Source organism: Ranitomeya variabilis, chromosome 4 (assembly GCF_051348905.1).
Source record: "Ranitomeya variabilis isolate aRanVar5 chromosome 4, aRanVar5.hap1, whole genome shotgun sequence".
In the NCBI taxonomy this organism is placed as follows: Eukaryota; Metazoa; Chordata; class Amphibia; order Anura; family Dendrobatidae; genus Ranitomeya; species Ranitomeya variabilis.
In genome coordinates this window covers 332,834,267-332,846,539 of record NC_135235.1, presented here as the reverse complement: position 1 = coordinate 332,846,539, position 12,273 = coordinate 332,834,267, and the positions used below count along the sequence as shown (strand labels likewise).

Genomic DNA, 12,273 nt, shown 5'->3' with positions numbered 1-12,273 from the left:
AAATGAGAGGAGTGAGGGGGGAAAATGAGAGGCGTGATGGGAAAATGAGAGAAGTGAGGTGCTATAACTACCGTATATACTCGAGTATAAGCCGAGACCCCTAATTTTGCCACAAAAAACTGGGAAAACTTAATGACTCGAGTATAAGCCTAGGGTGGAAAATGCAGCAGCTACTGGTAAATGTCAAAAATAAAAATATATACCAATAAAAGTAAAATTGAGACATCAGTAGGATAAGTGTTTTTGAATATCCATATTGAATCAGGAGCCCCATATAATGTTCCATACAGTTCATGATGGGCCCCATAAGATGCTCCATACAAAATACGCCCCATATAATGCTCCATACAGTTTATGATGGGCCCCATGAGCTGCTCCATATTAAAATATGCCCCATATAATGCTCCACAAATGCTGATTATGGCCCCCATAAGATGCTCCATAGAGATATTTGACCCATATAATGCTGCACATGGCCCCATAAGATGCTCCATAGAGATATTTGCCCCATATAATGCTGCACAAATGGTGATTATGGCCCCATAAGATGCTCCATAGACACATTTGCCCCATATGCTGTTGCTGCGATTAAAAAAAAAATCACATACTCGTCACTCAGGCCCCTGCCACTTGCAATATTCACCTGTCCCCATTCCACCGCTAGGCGCAGCTATGTCTTCCGCGTCCTCTGCACTGACTGTTCAGGCAGAGGGTGGCACGCACACTAATCGTGTCATCGCGCCCTCTGACCTGAGCGTCACTGCAGAGGACGTGGAAGACGGAGCGGCACCCGACGGTGCAAAGAGGGACAGGTGAATATCGCGCAATGCCCCAATACCCCCCATACTTACCTGCTCCTGGCGCGGTCCCTGCACATCCCTGGTTCTCCAGGCGCCGGCAGCTTCTTCCTGTGTTGAGCGGTCACATTATACCGCTCATTACAGTAATGAGTATGCAGCTCCACCCCTATGGGAGTGGAGTCGGGTCCATATTCATTACTGTAATGAGCGGTACCATGTGACCGCTCAACGCTGGAATAAGCTGCAGGAGCAGGTGAGTGTGATTAGGCAGCTGCCGCTCCCCCTCCCCTGCCGACCCCTGGGAATGACTCGAGTATAAGCCGAGAGGGGCAATTTCAGTCTAAAAAAATGAATGGGCTGAAATTCTCGGCTCATACTCGAGTATATACAGTAACTACAGCTAGTTACTATGCCCGGGCAATGCCGGGCTCTTCAGCTAGTTAAAAATAAAGATTAAAAAAGTACAGGTCATATCTCCATGTTCAGAAAACTTCAATCTATCCCAATCTAAAAACAATTAACTTGATGATAAACTCCATAAGCAACAAAAATTCAAGAACTCCAAAATTGAAGTTTTTGGATTTTTTTTTTCTCGTTTTTGGTCGCCTTAGTTCCACAAAAACTGCTGCAAGAGGCGATCAAAAAGTCACATCCATTCCAAAATATTAATAAAAACGTTGTCTTGCCCCACAAAAAATAAGCCATCACACAGCTCCATCGGCTAAAATAATGAAAATGTTACGGGTCTCAAAAAATGGTGACACAACCCCAGAAATTTTTTTGTTTTTTTGTTGTTTGTTTGTTTTTTTGTAACAAACCTCTGTTTTTTTTTTGTTTGTTTTTTTTCCCACTACTAAAATAAATAATGAAAAACTGGACATGTTGGGTATAGCCGTAATTGTATTCACGAGGAGAATCAAATTGCAAGGTCATTTTTATAATTAAAATGCACACTTTAACCCCTTAATGACAGACAATATGTCTTTTAACTGACCAGAGATATAAGAGAATAGCATCCCCATACAGGTGACAATCCAGCAGCTGTCGGCTGGACATTATAGCTGACAACTTGCTGTAGCTGACAACTTGCTGTATCAGCCACGATCAGTGGTTGCACCATCCATATCTTTTTAACCCCTTAGATGCTGCTGTCAATAGTGACTACATCATTATAAATGGTTAACAGAGTGTGGGGGCTCCCTCTTTATCCCAATTGGTGCCCTCGGATCATGATTGTGTGGTCCTGATGTTTGCCATGGCAATTCACGACCAAATAGCGGTTTTAGAGTCTGCCGGCTGTAGTAATCTGTTCAGAAGTTAGCGACATTTAGGTGGTAAAAAAAATCATTTCTGTCATACCACTTTGCATTCATTCCTGTAAAGCAGCTGAAGGGTTAATAAACTACCTGTCTGCAGTTTTCAATATGTCAGGGGGTGCCGTTTTTAAAATGGTATAACTTTGGGGGTTTCCAATATACGAGACCCCTAAAGTCACTTCAAACATGGATAGGTCCCTAAAAAATAAATTTTGTAAATATCCTTGCAAAAATGAAAAATTGCTGCTACATTTTTATAAACGTCCTAAAATGCTAAAAAAATCAAATAACATTTTACAAATGGTGCTGATGTAAAGCTGACATGTGGGAAATGTTATTTATTAATGGTTTGCTGTGATATCACCATCTGGATTAAAGTGATAATCATTCAAATTTTGAAAATTGCGAATTTAACATTTTTCCCAAATTTTTGATATTTTTTATAAATAAACACAAAACATACTAACCTAAATTTACCATTATCATAACGTATAATGTGTCACGAAAAAACAATCTCAAAATCACTGGGATTTGTTGAAGCGTTGCAGAGTTATTGCCACATAAAATGACGCTGGTCAGATTTCGAAAATTTGGCTCCGTCACTAAGGGGTTAAAAGCTATTTTGTAAAACCAATGTCAAGATTGTGTGGGTTGTCACAATTTCACAGCACTTTGGATTTTGTGGTAAAAGGAATGGTGTCATTCAAAAGTGGAATTCCTCCCACAAGAAACAAGCCCTCATGGCCATGTGGACAGGAAAATAAGCGTTATGGGCTCTGGTAAGAAGGGGAGGAAAAAATGGAAATTGGCCACGGCATGAAGGGTTAAGAGCATTTTTTTTTTTTTTTTGCTGAATTGAGTCTCTCATTTGCTGGTTATTGGGATGCAATAGTGAATTTGAGAAGAATAGTTAAATCGCTTCTCCCAAAAGGAAATGCATGGCTGGTGAGTGAGAAGGACGTATAGAGTGCAGTCTGAAAAAGCAACATTCGGGGACGTTCTCCGTCCTCCTGGTAACCGATTGGTCGTCTTTTTCAAGCTCTTGCATTTCTTTGTGTTATTAGTCCTGAACTGAAAATGTCTATATGGTCAATGAGGGAACTTTGTAAAATGAAAACCCTGAGGTCACATTTAGCTCTGACTTCCCTGTTTCTGTGAAATGGAGGAAGGATCATGCCCGCCTCCAGAATCTCTGCACACAATGGCACAGACACCTGCTGTATCTCCCCTCCATTGTATCGGGCTGGTATTAGTGCGAGCCATGACCAGTCGACAGCTCTGAAGGATGTCCACCCCTCCTTATAGTGTAAGCCTTGTCATAGACATTACGCCAAACTGACTGCTCCTGTGCAGAGCCATGCCGCTCCAGAATGATGCCGCTCCAAGACTACCGGAGGCAAACGGCCCATGTGTAGTGTGACATGGTGCCGTGTCTGTGTTCTGGGGCTTCATACTGTCATCATGGTACTTTAGTAGCCTGTGGTGATGTGCGAGCTTGGTGTTATCCCTGTGCTGAGTGTCAAAAATATGTCCGGGTCCCCGCGGCTGCATGTCTCACGGTTGTTCGACAGTTTGTTCGGCAATCCATGCATGTGTTGCGGCTGTCTTACAGCCGTGAGACATGAGCCGCAAAGTCACTCGGTTAGGATCCGATAATGCTCGGATAACACCCTGTCACAGTACGTTCGCTCATCACTAGTAGCTTGTTATTTCTTACGTGCAGGATTGTCTCAGAGGAAAGTCTATTCTTCATCAGCCATATCCACGTGAAAGCGGTGTGGATGGAGAGGCCGCCATACCAGCAGTATTAGACAAAGCTCATAGGAGCAGTACAGAAATCTTCTTAGGACGTCCCACAACTTTCCTATTTGTAGCAGAATTATTATTTTTATTTTTTTTTAACAAAAACATTGAAATGACTTGATAGTGGGTCTGTCTCCAAATTCCACAGTACAATCTGCATACATTATTTGCCTGCACATGAGGACTGAGGTCTGCTAACTATAAAAACCAATGTCAGTATGGCCGGATTTTAAATTGCCAATTTTATGGGTCCAATTAAACAGGTTCACAAATCAGAGTGTTATGTTTGTTCCCCTCAGCCTGACTGACAGCTGCAGCTTGTACTGAGCAGTGTGAGAGCTTAGCAGGGAGGAGGAACACTGAGGAGCTGTCAGTCAGACTAGGTGGCGGAGAGGAGTTTAAACTTTCAGTTCAAGTTCACCATAGTATCTGCAAAGTACCTGGGTCTGAGATCTGTTTAATGATCTAATCAGATGGTGAAATCTAGTAAATAATGTGCTCTAACAACAATTATAAAACTGGAAAGATGGAGAAATATGACGTTGCGCATTGTTCAATGTGATTTGACAGATGCTGCCGTGTGCTAATGACGTTGTCTTTGCTTCCCAATGCAGATGAATGCTGTGCTGCATGCAGTAATGGGTCAGAAGATGATGAAGATGATGGCTATGATATCCCAAAGTCCCACTTGCCAATGGCTCCAGCCCGGCGCACACTTTCTGATATCTCTAATGCCGTTCCTGCCTTTAGTTCCAGCACTGCTGGTAGAGACCCTGCAGCAGGTACATGAGGGTTGTATGTCGCACAGTTCATCATATGTCGGGCCCCCTGTCTTCCATGTGGGCTCAGGAACTGAGCCCACATTTGTTCCAGCAGATGATGGCTGAGTTATTCAGCCATCATCTGCCTCTTACAGCTGCGGATAGAGCTGAGCTTCTCATGCCGCTGTCACTGTGACATAATTTTTTTTCACATGATAAAGATGCTAGTTCGGTGTTGTGCATAAAAAACCCTTCTATAATCTTTGTTGAGGCATCGGTTTACTCCAGCAGTGCAGCCCACCTTACGTGTTTCATCCAACTGGATACATCTGTGACCGCAGCATTTACACTGTGCGGCCTTAAGGGCACGCTGTTCTAAAAGCCCTTCAGCACCCCTGCAGTGAGACGCACTGGAGTGCTGATGGTTTGCCATGACGGCTGGGGGTCTGCTGAAGAACGCTGTGGCTGGCTTTCATGGGAGACGGTGATTTTTGCCATACGCAGCAATACTGTTGTATTGCATTATATAGTCACAGCAGTTGGGACTATTGACCCTGCAGTTTTCTATGGGGACTACAAATTATAATAAAGAAAAAAAAATTTGAAAAAAATATAGGTGGACTCAAACCCATTAAGAATACAAAAAATAAGAAAACTTAACTTAAAGTCTTGTATCAACACCAAATGGTATCAATAAAAGCTTTAGGGCAAAAAAAAGCCTTCTCACATCTCTAGTAACCAAAAAATGTCTCTAAAGAATTTAACAAGCTGAATTTTTTTTTCCCCTCATTTCATAAAAAAAAAAAACAACCCAAAAAACGTAATCCATGTTTACTGTACAATTTGTCCTGCAAAAAAAAAAAAAAAGCCCTCAGTTATGGCTCTTGGGAGAAAGGAAGGGAAAAAAACTAAGGCACGATAAGACCGTTAAGTGCTCATTTAGAAAGGAGTTATCCCCTGGAATCAAGATTTTTATCAAGAAATCTTAAAGGGAACCATTATTTTATTTTATAAGTCAATAGCGCACATGAAAATAAGCAACTTTTATGCTAGATCTCATCTGACAAATCTGCTTCTCTCCTCCTGGACTGATCTTTCACTGTCAGTGCCTGGATCATTTTCCCATCACTGAGATAGAGGATAGTTGGTTCCTTTAAATTCTGCAGAGTAGGAGGAGTTAGAGGAGACTTCTCCATAGAATGTTATGGGCACCAACTGTCACCTCATGGCTCTGTAATGGGGAAGTCTGTAGTCATTGAAGCCAGATTTTACCAGTGAATTGAGGATTTTGAGACTGATTGATCAGTTTGGTTGGAGAAAGAGCAGAATTCTCTGGTAAGTTGTGTTACAAAGTTAACCACTAGTGCTAATAAGCTATGATAAAATTTATTAGAGTGACGGTAACTGTTTAAATAGGTTCTATTCCCAGGAGTCCCGTTAGAATGCATCCTTGTTTCATAGATGAACACAACCTTGTCTAAGTTTGGTCATTGAAATATATGTTTTGATGTGGGTTTTTTTTTCCAATCTGAACCCCTATATTTTGAGATATTCTTATGATGGTAAATCATCGCCCTTGGTAGGGGTCTAGGTTACACAACTTGCTTCTCCTACCCACAGACATGTTGTGCAGTTGTTGGCACTTGATGGGTGCCCTTTTTTTTTTTTTAAAGTAGTATTCCAGTCTACAAAACTGTGTGATACTTGTTAGATGGCAGTGGGTCCAACACACAAGTCCCCATTCTCCCCCAGCCGGTTTGGTTGTCCATATTCTTGCTTTATTCTACATCCTTAATGGGTTTTCATTTTGCAGGGGCTTTTGAGTCTTCAGCTGTTCCAGAGCGTCCACCAAAACCCTACCCAAGGAGGATGAACTCTGAGCGCCGCCCCACCCCGGCTGGTGATGGAGGGTCCGCGCCACTCTCCAGTGAGATCGAGAGCCTGCTGAGCCAGGGCTATTCTCAGCAGGATGTGAATAAAGCCTTGCTCATCGCTCATAACAACATTGAAATGGCTCGAAATATCCTCCGCGAGTTTGTAGCCATACCATCTGCGCCTCACGTGGCTACATAGCAGTCGGATCCACAAATACTCCCACACCGTGTCATGAGAAGAGTAATGCGTGCACCTCTGATCCTTAAGGGAGCAGCTATGGGACCAGTGGGGGGCAACTGGGGGTACATGGATAAAGAGGAAATTGTCCATACTCCGCCCCAAACTGGACGCATACAGGGTACGGGCACAAGCCTGCCCACCGATAAGCATTATAAATCAGGTGATTCCTAACCAATCAGAATGCAGTGCGTTAGCGAGCGCAGTTTCCCCAATTTTTCTTTTTGGCGACTGAAAGGAAATCCTTTCCGTCAAGGCAGACGTGGGAAGCTCTGATTGGCTCAGGGGATTATCATGTGTACACTGAACCCACTTTCTCCACCTGTAACCTTTTTTTTTTTATTTGACTGCCGGTCACTATAGGCCCTATGTTGTGTTTTGCGAATAGATTGCCAACTTTTTTTGTTTTGTTTTTAACAATTCAGTGTTATTTAATCTACTTCACCAGCATCTTGTATAGATGCAGAATGGGGGGACCTCACTGATTGAATGATGTTGCCTTGGGATAAAAATCAACATGGCTCATTAACATGCAGTAAATGGCAACATTTCCTGAATATATTCAGTATTTCCTGGCCTAGAGGATCTGTTACCTGCTGTGTATTTTGGTTTTTTTTTTATGGTTTTTTATTTATTCTTTTTTTTTTTTTTTTTAAATCCTGTGACTAAAGGCCGTGGCTTATTCCAGAAATTGGGCTCTGCTCCCAACTTTAGTGGTGAATTAATGTTGCCTATCTCAGGGTGAAATGGGTTAAATGGGGGAAATTTTGTGCAGGGAGGAAGGAAATGATGGGGTGAGTTCCGCCCTCCTGCGCTCCCGAGTGAGCTGGAAATACCTTACGAAGTATAATGATGCCCATTGCTCTGTATTTCTCTGTATACATATGTAACATATACAGTATATTTATGTGTATGTAAAATGTGTATATATGTAGACACCTATATGTCCAAGGTACGTACAGATTTATCGATTGTATGCATTTTCTACTACTCAGTTGGGCTTTAATCTAAATAATTGTACAGTTACCTGAAGAAACTCCATTTTGAGATGCATATTGTTGTGGTCCAGCGGCAATCAGAAAATGATGGAAATCTACAGTCTGCTTAGCTTCACATATATCCAGTGATCCCGAGTAATGGTCGTTCTTTCTCATAACCACTTCGCTGGTCCTCTCACATGTAGCTTTTATCGCATGTAGACAGTTTATTTTCCTTCCCCCAAGATGGGGCCCAGTTGGTCCCCAGAGAAATGCAGAAGGTAAAACTAAAATATCTTTTCACCTCTTTCCACTATGTATATAACAAAAGCAATGGCAAAAATGAGTTTAATATGATAAATATGAGGTAGCCCCAAGTCTAAAGGAAATGTCAGCTGTACTAACCCACCCTCTCCTCCTGCTCCAGGTCAGCTGCTGTCGTCGGTCCTTGTTAATACGACTGCAGCACGGTAGTGGAGAGCTGGTGCTACAACGGCAGGAGGAGGGTGAGAGCAGGTACAGCTCGCTTTGTTATATTCATATAGAGAAACCAAATGGAACCAACATAAATGACTGCCCCTTGAAATCGTCCAACACATCTCTCCTTACTTTGGGACATGAAGTAATTGGCACTACAAGCATCGTGTTCCTATAGATTTTGAAGGCTGGTTTTCTCTAGGGTATATGCACACAACCCCTCATTCCACCTGAAAAAGTGAGTGCAAATAAATTCCTAAAAAGAATGAACATTTGCCGTTCGTACATTCAGACTTTTTGCTATTCTTTTAACCTACGTGATTCAAAAACCACAAAACTGCCATAAAGAATGTCCTGAACACTTCCTTCAGACAGCTTCCAAACAGAAGCTGATTAAAAGACTCCATCATCTGAGAACAACCAAAAAGACTCCAAATAAGACGCCTCAGGTAAAACACCGCCGGCATTTTCCTGGAGCATCTTCAGCTTTGAAAGCTCAGCGGGTGCGAGACACTGTGTGCACATCCCCTTAGATGTCATAGAGGACATCAAGATGTAATCTAGAAGCGGCCAGTTTCCTTATCCCTGCACAACATCTTTTCCGCATGGAACTTTGTTGCCTGTTTTTTTTTATAATTTTGTGCTTTCTCTTTCTTCTTCCTCCATGTCTGTGTTACCCTTTTAGGTCTTTTTTAAATTTTGGGTTTCTGACCCAGTATCCAAATTTTTAACTGGTAGCGCAAATGAAGGTCTCCAAGGGTTATAGAAGCATTTTAGGGGGTGAAACTCCATTTTTCCTCAATGTTTTTAATTCCAGAGTTTTTTTTTTTGTTGGATCCGTGTTTACCTCATGCCGTGGGCTTTCTGTTCTCCTTTCTTGCAATGTCCTGTTGCATTTGCAAACGTTGCACACGTTCACTTCGGAGATGGTAACGTTATCTGCTGGCTATACATGTAATGGCAGGTAGGCTAAATAAGGAGTGATTACAATATGGGCATCACCTTTCTTCTAAGATTGACTTTCTGAAAATCCAGCAAAAGCAGAATTTCCTAACATTTTAGTAACGGTTAATTGTTTAGGGCAACGTATATATGATCACTTCTATGCTCTGAGGATCTTCTGATGATTATTCACAGCAATGGCACTGTAAGCAGTGTGGAAACTGCTTAAAAAGGTAACTGCACTCCTCCACGACGTTCTCCGAACCCCACCGAGTGATTGGTTTTTGCATAATTGCTGTTGCAACGTTATGGCCTCGAGATACAGTAAGAATTAGAGGCAACTTGGCAGCTGCTAGTGTTCAGAAATGACCAACACGTGCTCCAGGTGATCGCAGTGTTACAAGCTTGAATGTTTCATGACCATACGCCTTTGTTTTCTTTTCTTTTTTTTTTTTTTCTTTTATATAAATATATAATATAATTGTTTTTTTATCATATGTCTTGATGATTCATTCAAGACCCAAAGGTAAATATTCTTGCGTTTGAGGGCCCCCGTGAATTCCCTCATCCTGATGTTTGTGTTTTATGCCTGTGTTCTTTTAACGATTTTAGATTATACTAAAAGAAAAAAAAAAAAAAGTACAACTTATTTATTTAATGACTTTCTTCTGTTGACTAAAGAGCTTTTCTTATTTTATTTCAGTTTTTTTTTTTCTGTACAAGTTGGGGAAAAAAATTATTTTTAAAATAAATTTTTTTGTCTGGTATTTCTTGTGTACTTTGTCGTCCTGTTTTTCACGGTTTGTTAGCATTTATTAGAGAATTTAAACAATAGTTTACTTTAAAAAATCAATTGGTTTCACCAAAGGAGAATTTTCAAAATCTGGCAGTAATTTGAATAATATATTGCCACAATGTCACCTGTATTATACAGCTTTCTATTCTCTACAGCTTTGTGTGTTTTTTTTTGTTTGTTTGTTTTTTCCTTTTAAAGAGTAGGATAACTGCTTTCTGGAGTTTTGGTGCATTCCTAGAGATTGACCGGTGGTTTAAATAAGAAATTGCTTTTTTTTAAATTATTATTATTATTATTTTTTTTTTTTACAAGCGGTTTGCATTTTTTTTACCTCTTGATTACGAGAAAACCCCTTTAAACACGAGTAGGGTGCTAACATTAGCTTCTGTGGTATTTGGCCACAATCTGCAGCATTGTGCCCTGGCTGTCAGCTCTATCACTGCATGTAATGGAGTAGGAATGGCTCCTGGTCAGAGCCACAGTCATATGTTGCTTCAGAAGAACATTATTAAAGCTGCAGATCCTCATTCAAACACATAGATGCAGAGCATTTGGGACCTTCCACATGTTAAGAATAATTTTGTGCTTTCTGAGATCTGCTGTCTTTGGGATCGTGTTAGTTTATAGATCCATAGAGCTCAACATTCAATGTATTTTAGTATTAGCAGGCAGTCACCTCTCGCCTTGTCTTCTCATCTAGTCTCCACCCTGTGTGATATGATCACTTGGAAGCTGGAAGGACATAAACAAAACTTGGTGAGGTGCCAATATCGGTATACATTCAGAACAGATAAGCCTTGGGCAATTTGGATTCAGACACCTGATCTTTGTTATCCAGGTGAGGATGAGTAGCGTTCTCTTTTCCTATTAAAAACACATCATCGCTTGGCCGAGTGTTCGCAGGTTGAGAGGCTCTTACATTACTAATCGGACTCCTTGTACTGTACCTAGGGGTGCTCCTGCATTTGGAAGCAAAATCACTGTTCCAAGGTACATTACATTAATTTGGATAATGTAAGATGTCCTCTTTACAATGGATAGGAGCCCCATGATCACTGCAGCCCATAACATTCTACATGGCTGTAACCCAGTTTATCAGCTGTCACTATTCTGACTCTTTGGGAAAGTTGGCATACAGCTCTGTGATAACTTCTGAGTCTGCTGCCGACACTAGGAATAGTAGGCTGCATCCTAGTAAGGATAATGTGAGACTGCTGCCGACACTGGGAAAGGTGAGCTGCATCCTAGTAAGGATGTGATACTGCTGCTGATGCTGGGAAAAGGTGAGCTGCATCCTAGTAAGGATAATGTGAGACTGCTGCCGACACTAGGAATAGTAGGCTACATCCTAGTAAGGATAATGTGAGACTGCTGCCGACACTGGGAAAGGTGAGCTGCATCCTAGTAAGGATGTGATGATGCTGCTGATGCTGGGGAAAGGTGAGCTGCATCCTAGTAAGGATAATGTGATACTGATGCTGGGGAAAGGTGAGCTGCATCCTAGTAAGGATAATGAGAGACTGCTGCCGACACTAGGAATAGTAGACTACATCCTAGTAAGGATACTGTGAGACTGCTGCCGACACTGGGAAAGGTGAGCTGCATCCTAGTAAGGATAATGTGATACTGCTGCCGATGCTGGGGAAAGGTGGGCTGCATCCTAGTAAGTAGAGATGGGAGAACCCAAACAGCAAAGTTAAGCGTCCGTATCAAACATCTACTGTTTGGGCACAGACACCGAACACGGACTTCACCAGCAAGTCCGTTTTACTGCTCAGGTTCGGCCCCCTGAACACCGGATGTTTGTTGCCCTATCATGTGCATGACAGCACGGCAAACATCACTTCTGATCAGCGGTAAAATCATCAATGCCAGACAGCTGCGGTTTTCACGCTGTCAAATGATCAGTGGGATGAAGTTTACCTTCAGTCATTAGTGTTGGCTGATGGGACTACTGCTCCCTTCAGCTGGCTTTAATAACAGTGAGAGCAGGAGCGGATGATGGGAGCATTCATCAGACTGCGCTCTAAATAAATTTAAAAATAAAAAGACGTAGGTTCCCCTGTATTCTTGATAACCAGCCAGGCAAAACTCAGCTGGGGGCTTCAATCCTCAGCTTTAGCAAGGCTGGTTATCAAGAACATAGGGATCCCCAGTCCGATTTTTTTTTTTTTTTTTTTTATTGGTTAAAGAAAAAAAAAACGGTGTGGGTCCACCCCCCTCCCCCTTCGATTTTTGGCAACCAGCCTAGCTAAAGCAGACAAAGGTGGGGGCTGATATTCTCAGGCT

The 12,273-nt window shown here is 41.8% G+C and overlaps 1 protein-coding gene across 1 annotated transcript in view; it reads left to right on the top strand.

Moving 5' to 3' along the window:
- CBL (Cbl proto-oncogene) overlaps positions 1 to 9,955 on the top strand; it is a 64,472-nt gene extending 54,517 nt beyond the window's left edge. Inside the window, exons 15-16 of the mRNA XM_077250561.1 lie at positions 4,534 to 4,701; positions 6,494 to 9,955. Of these exons, the coding sequence (XP_077106676.1) occupies positions 4,534 to 4,701; positions 6,494 to 6,753 (428 nt within the window). The 3' untranslated portion in view covers positions 6,754 to 9,955. The remainder of the gene's footprint in view (positions 1 to 4,533; positions 4,702 to 6,493) is intronic.
- Positions 9,956 to 12,273: the final 2,318 nt, after the last annotated feature.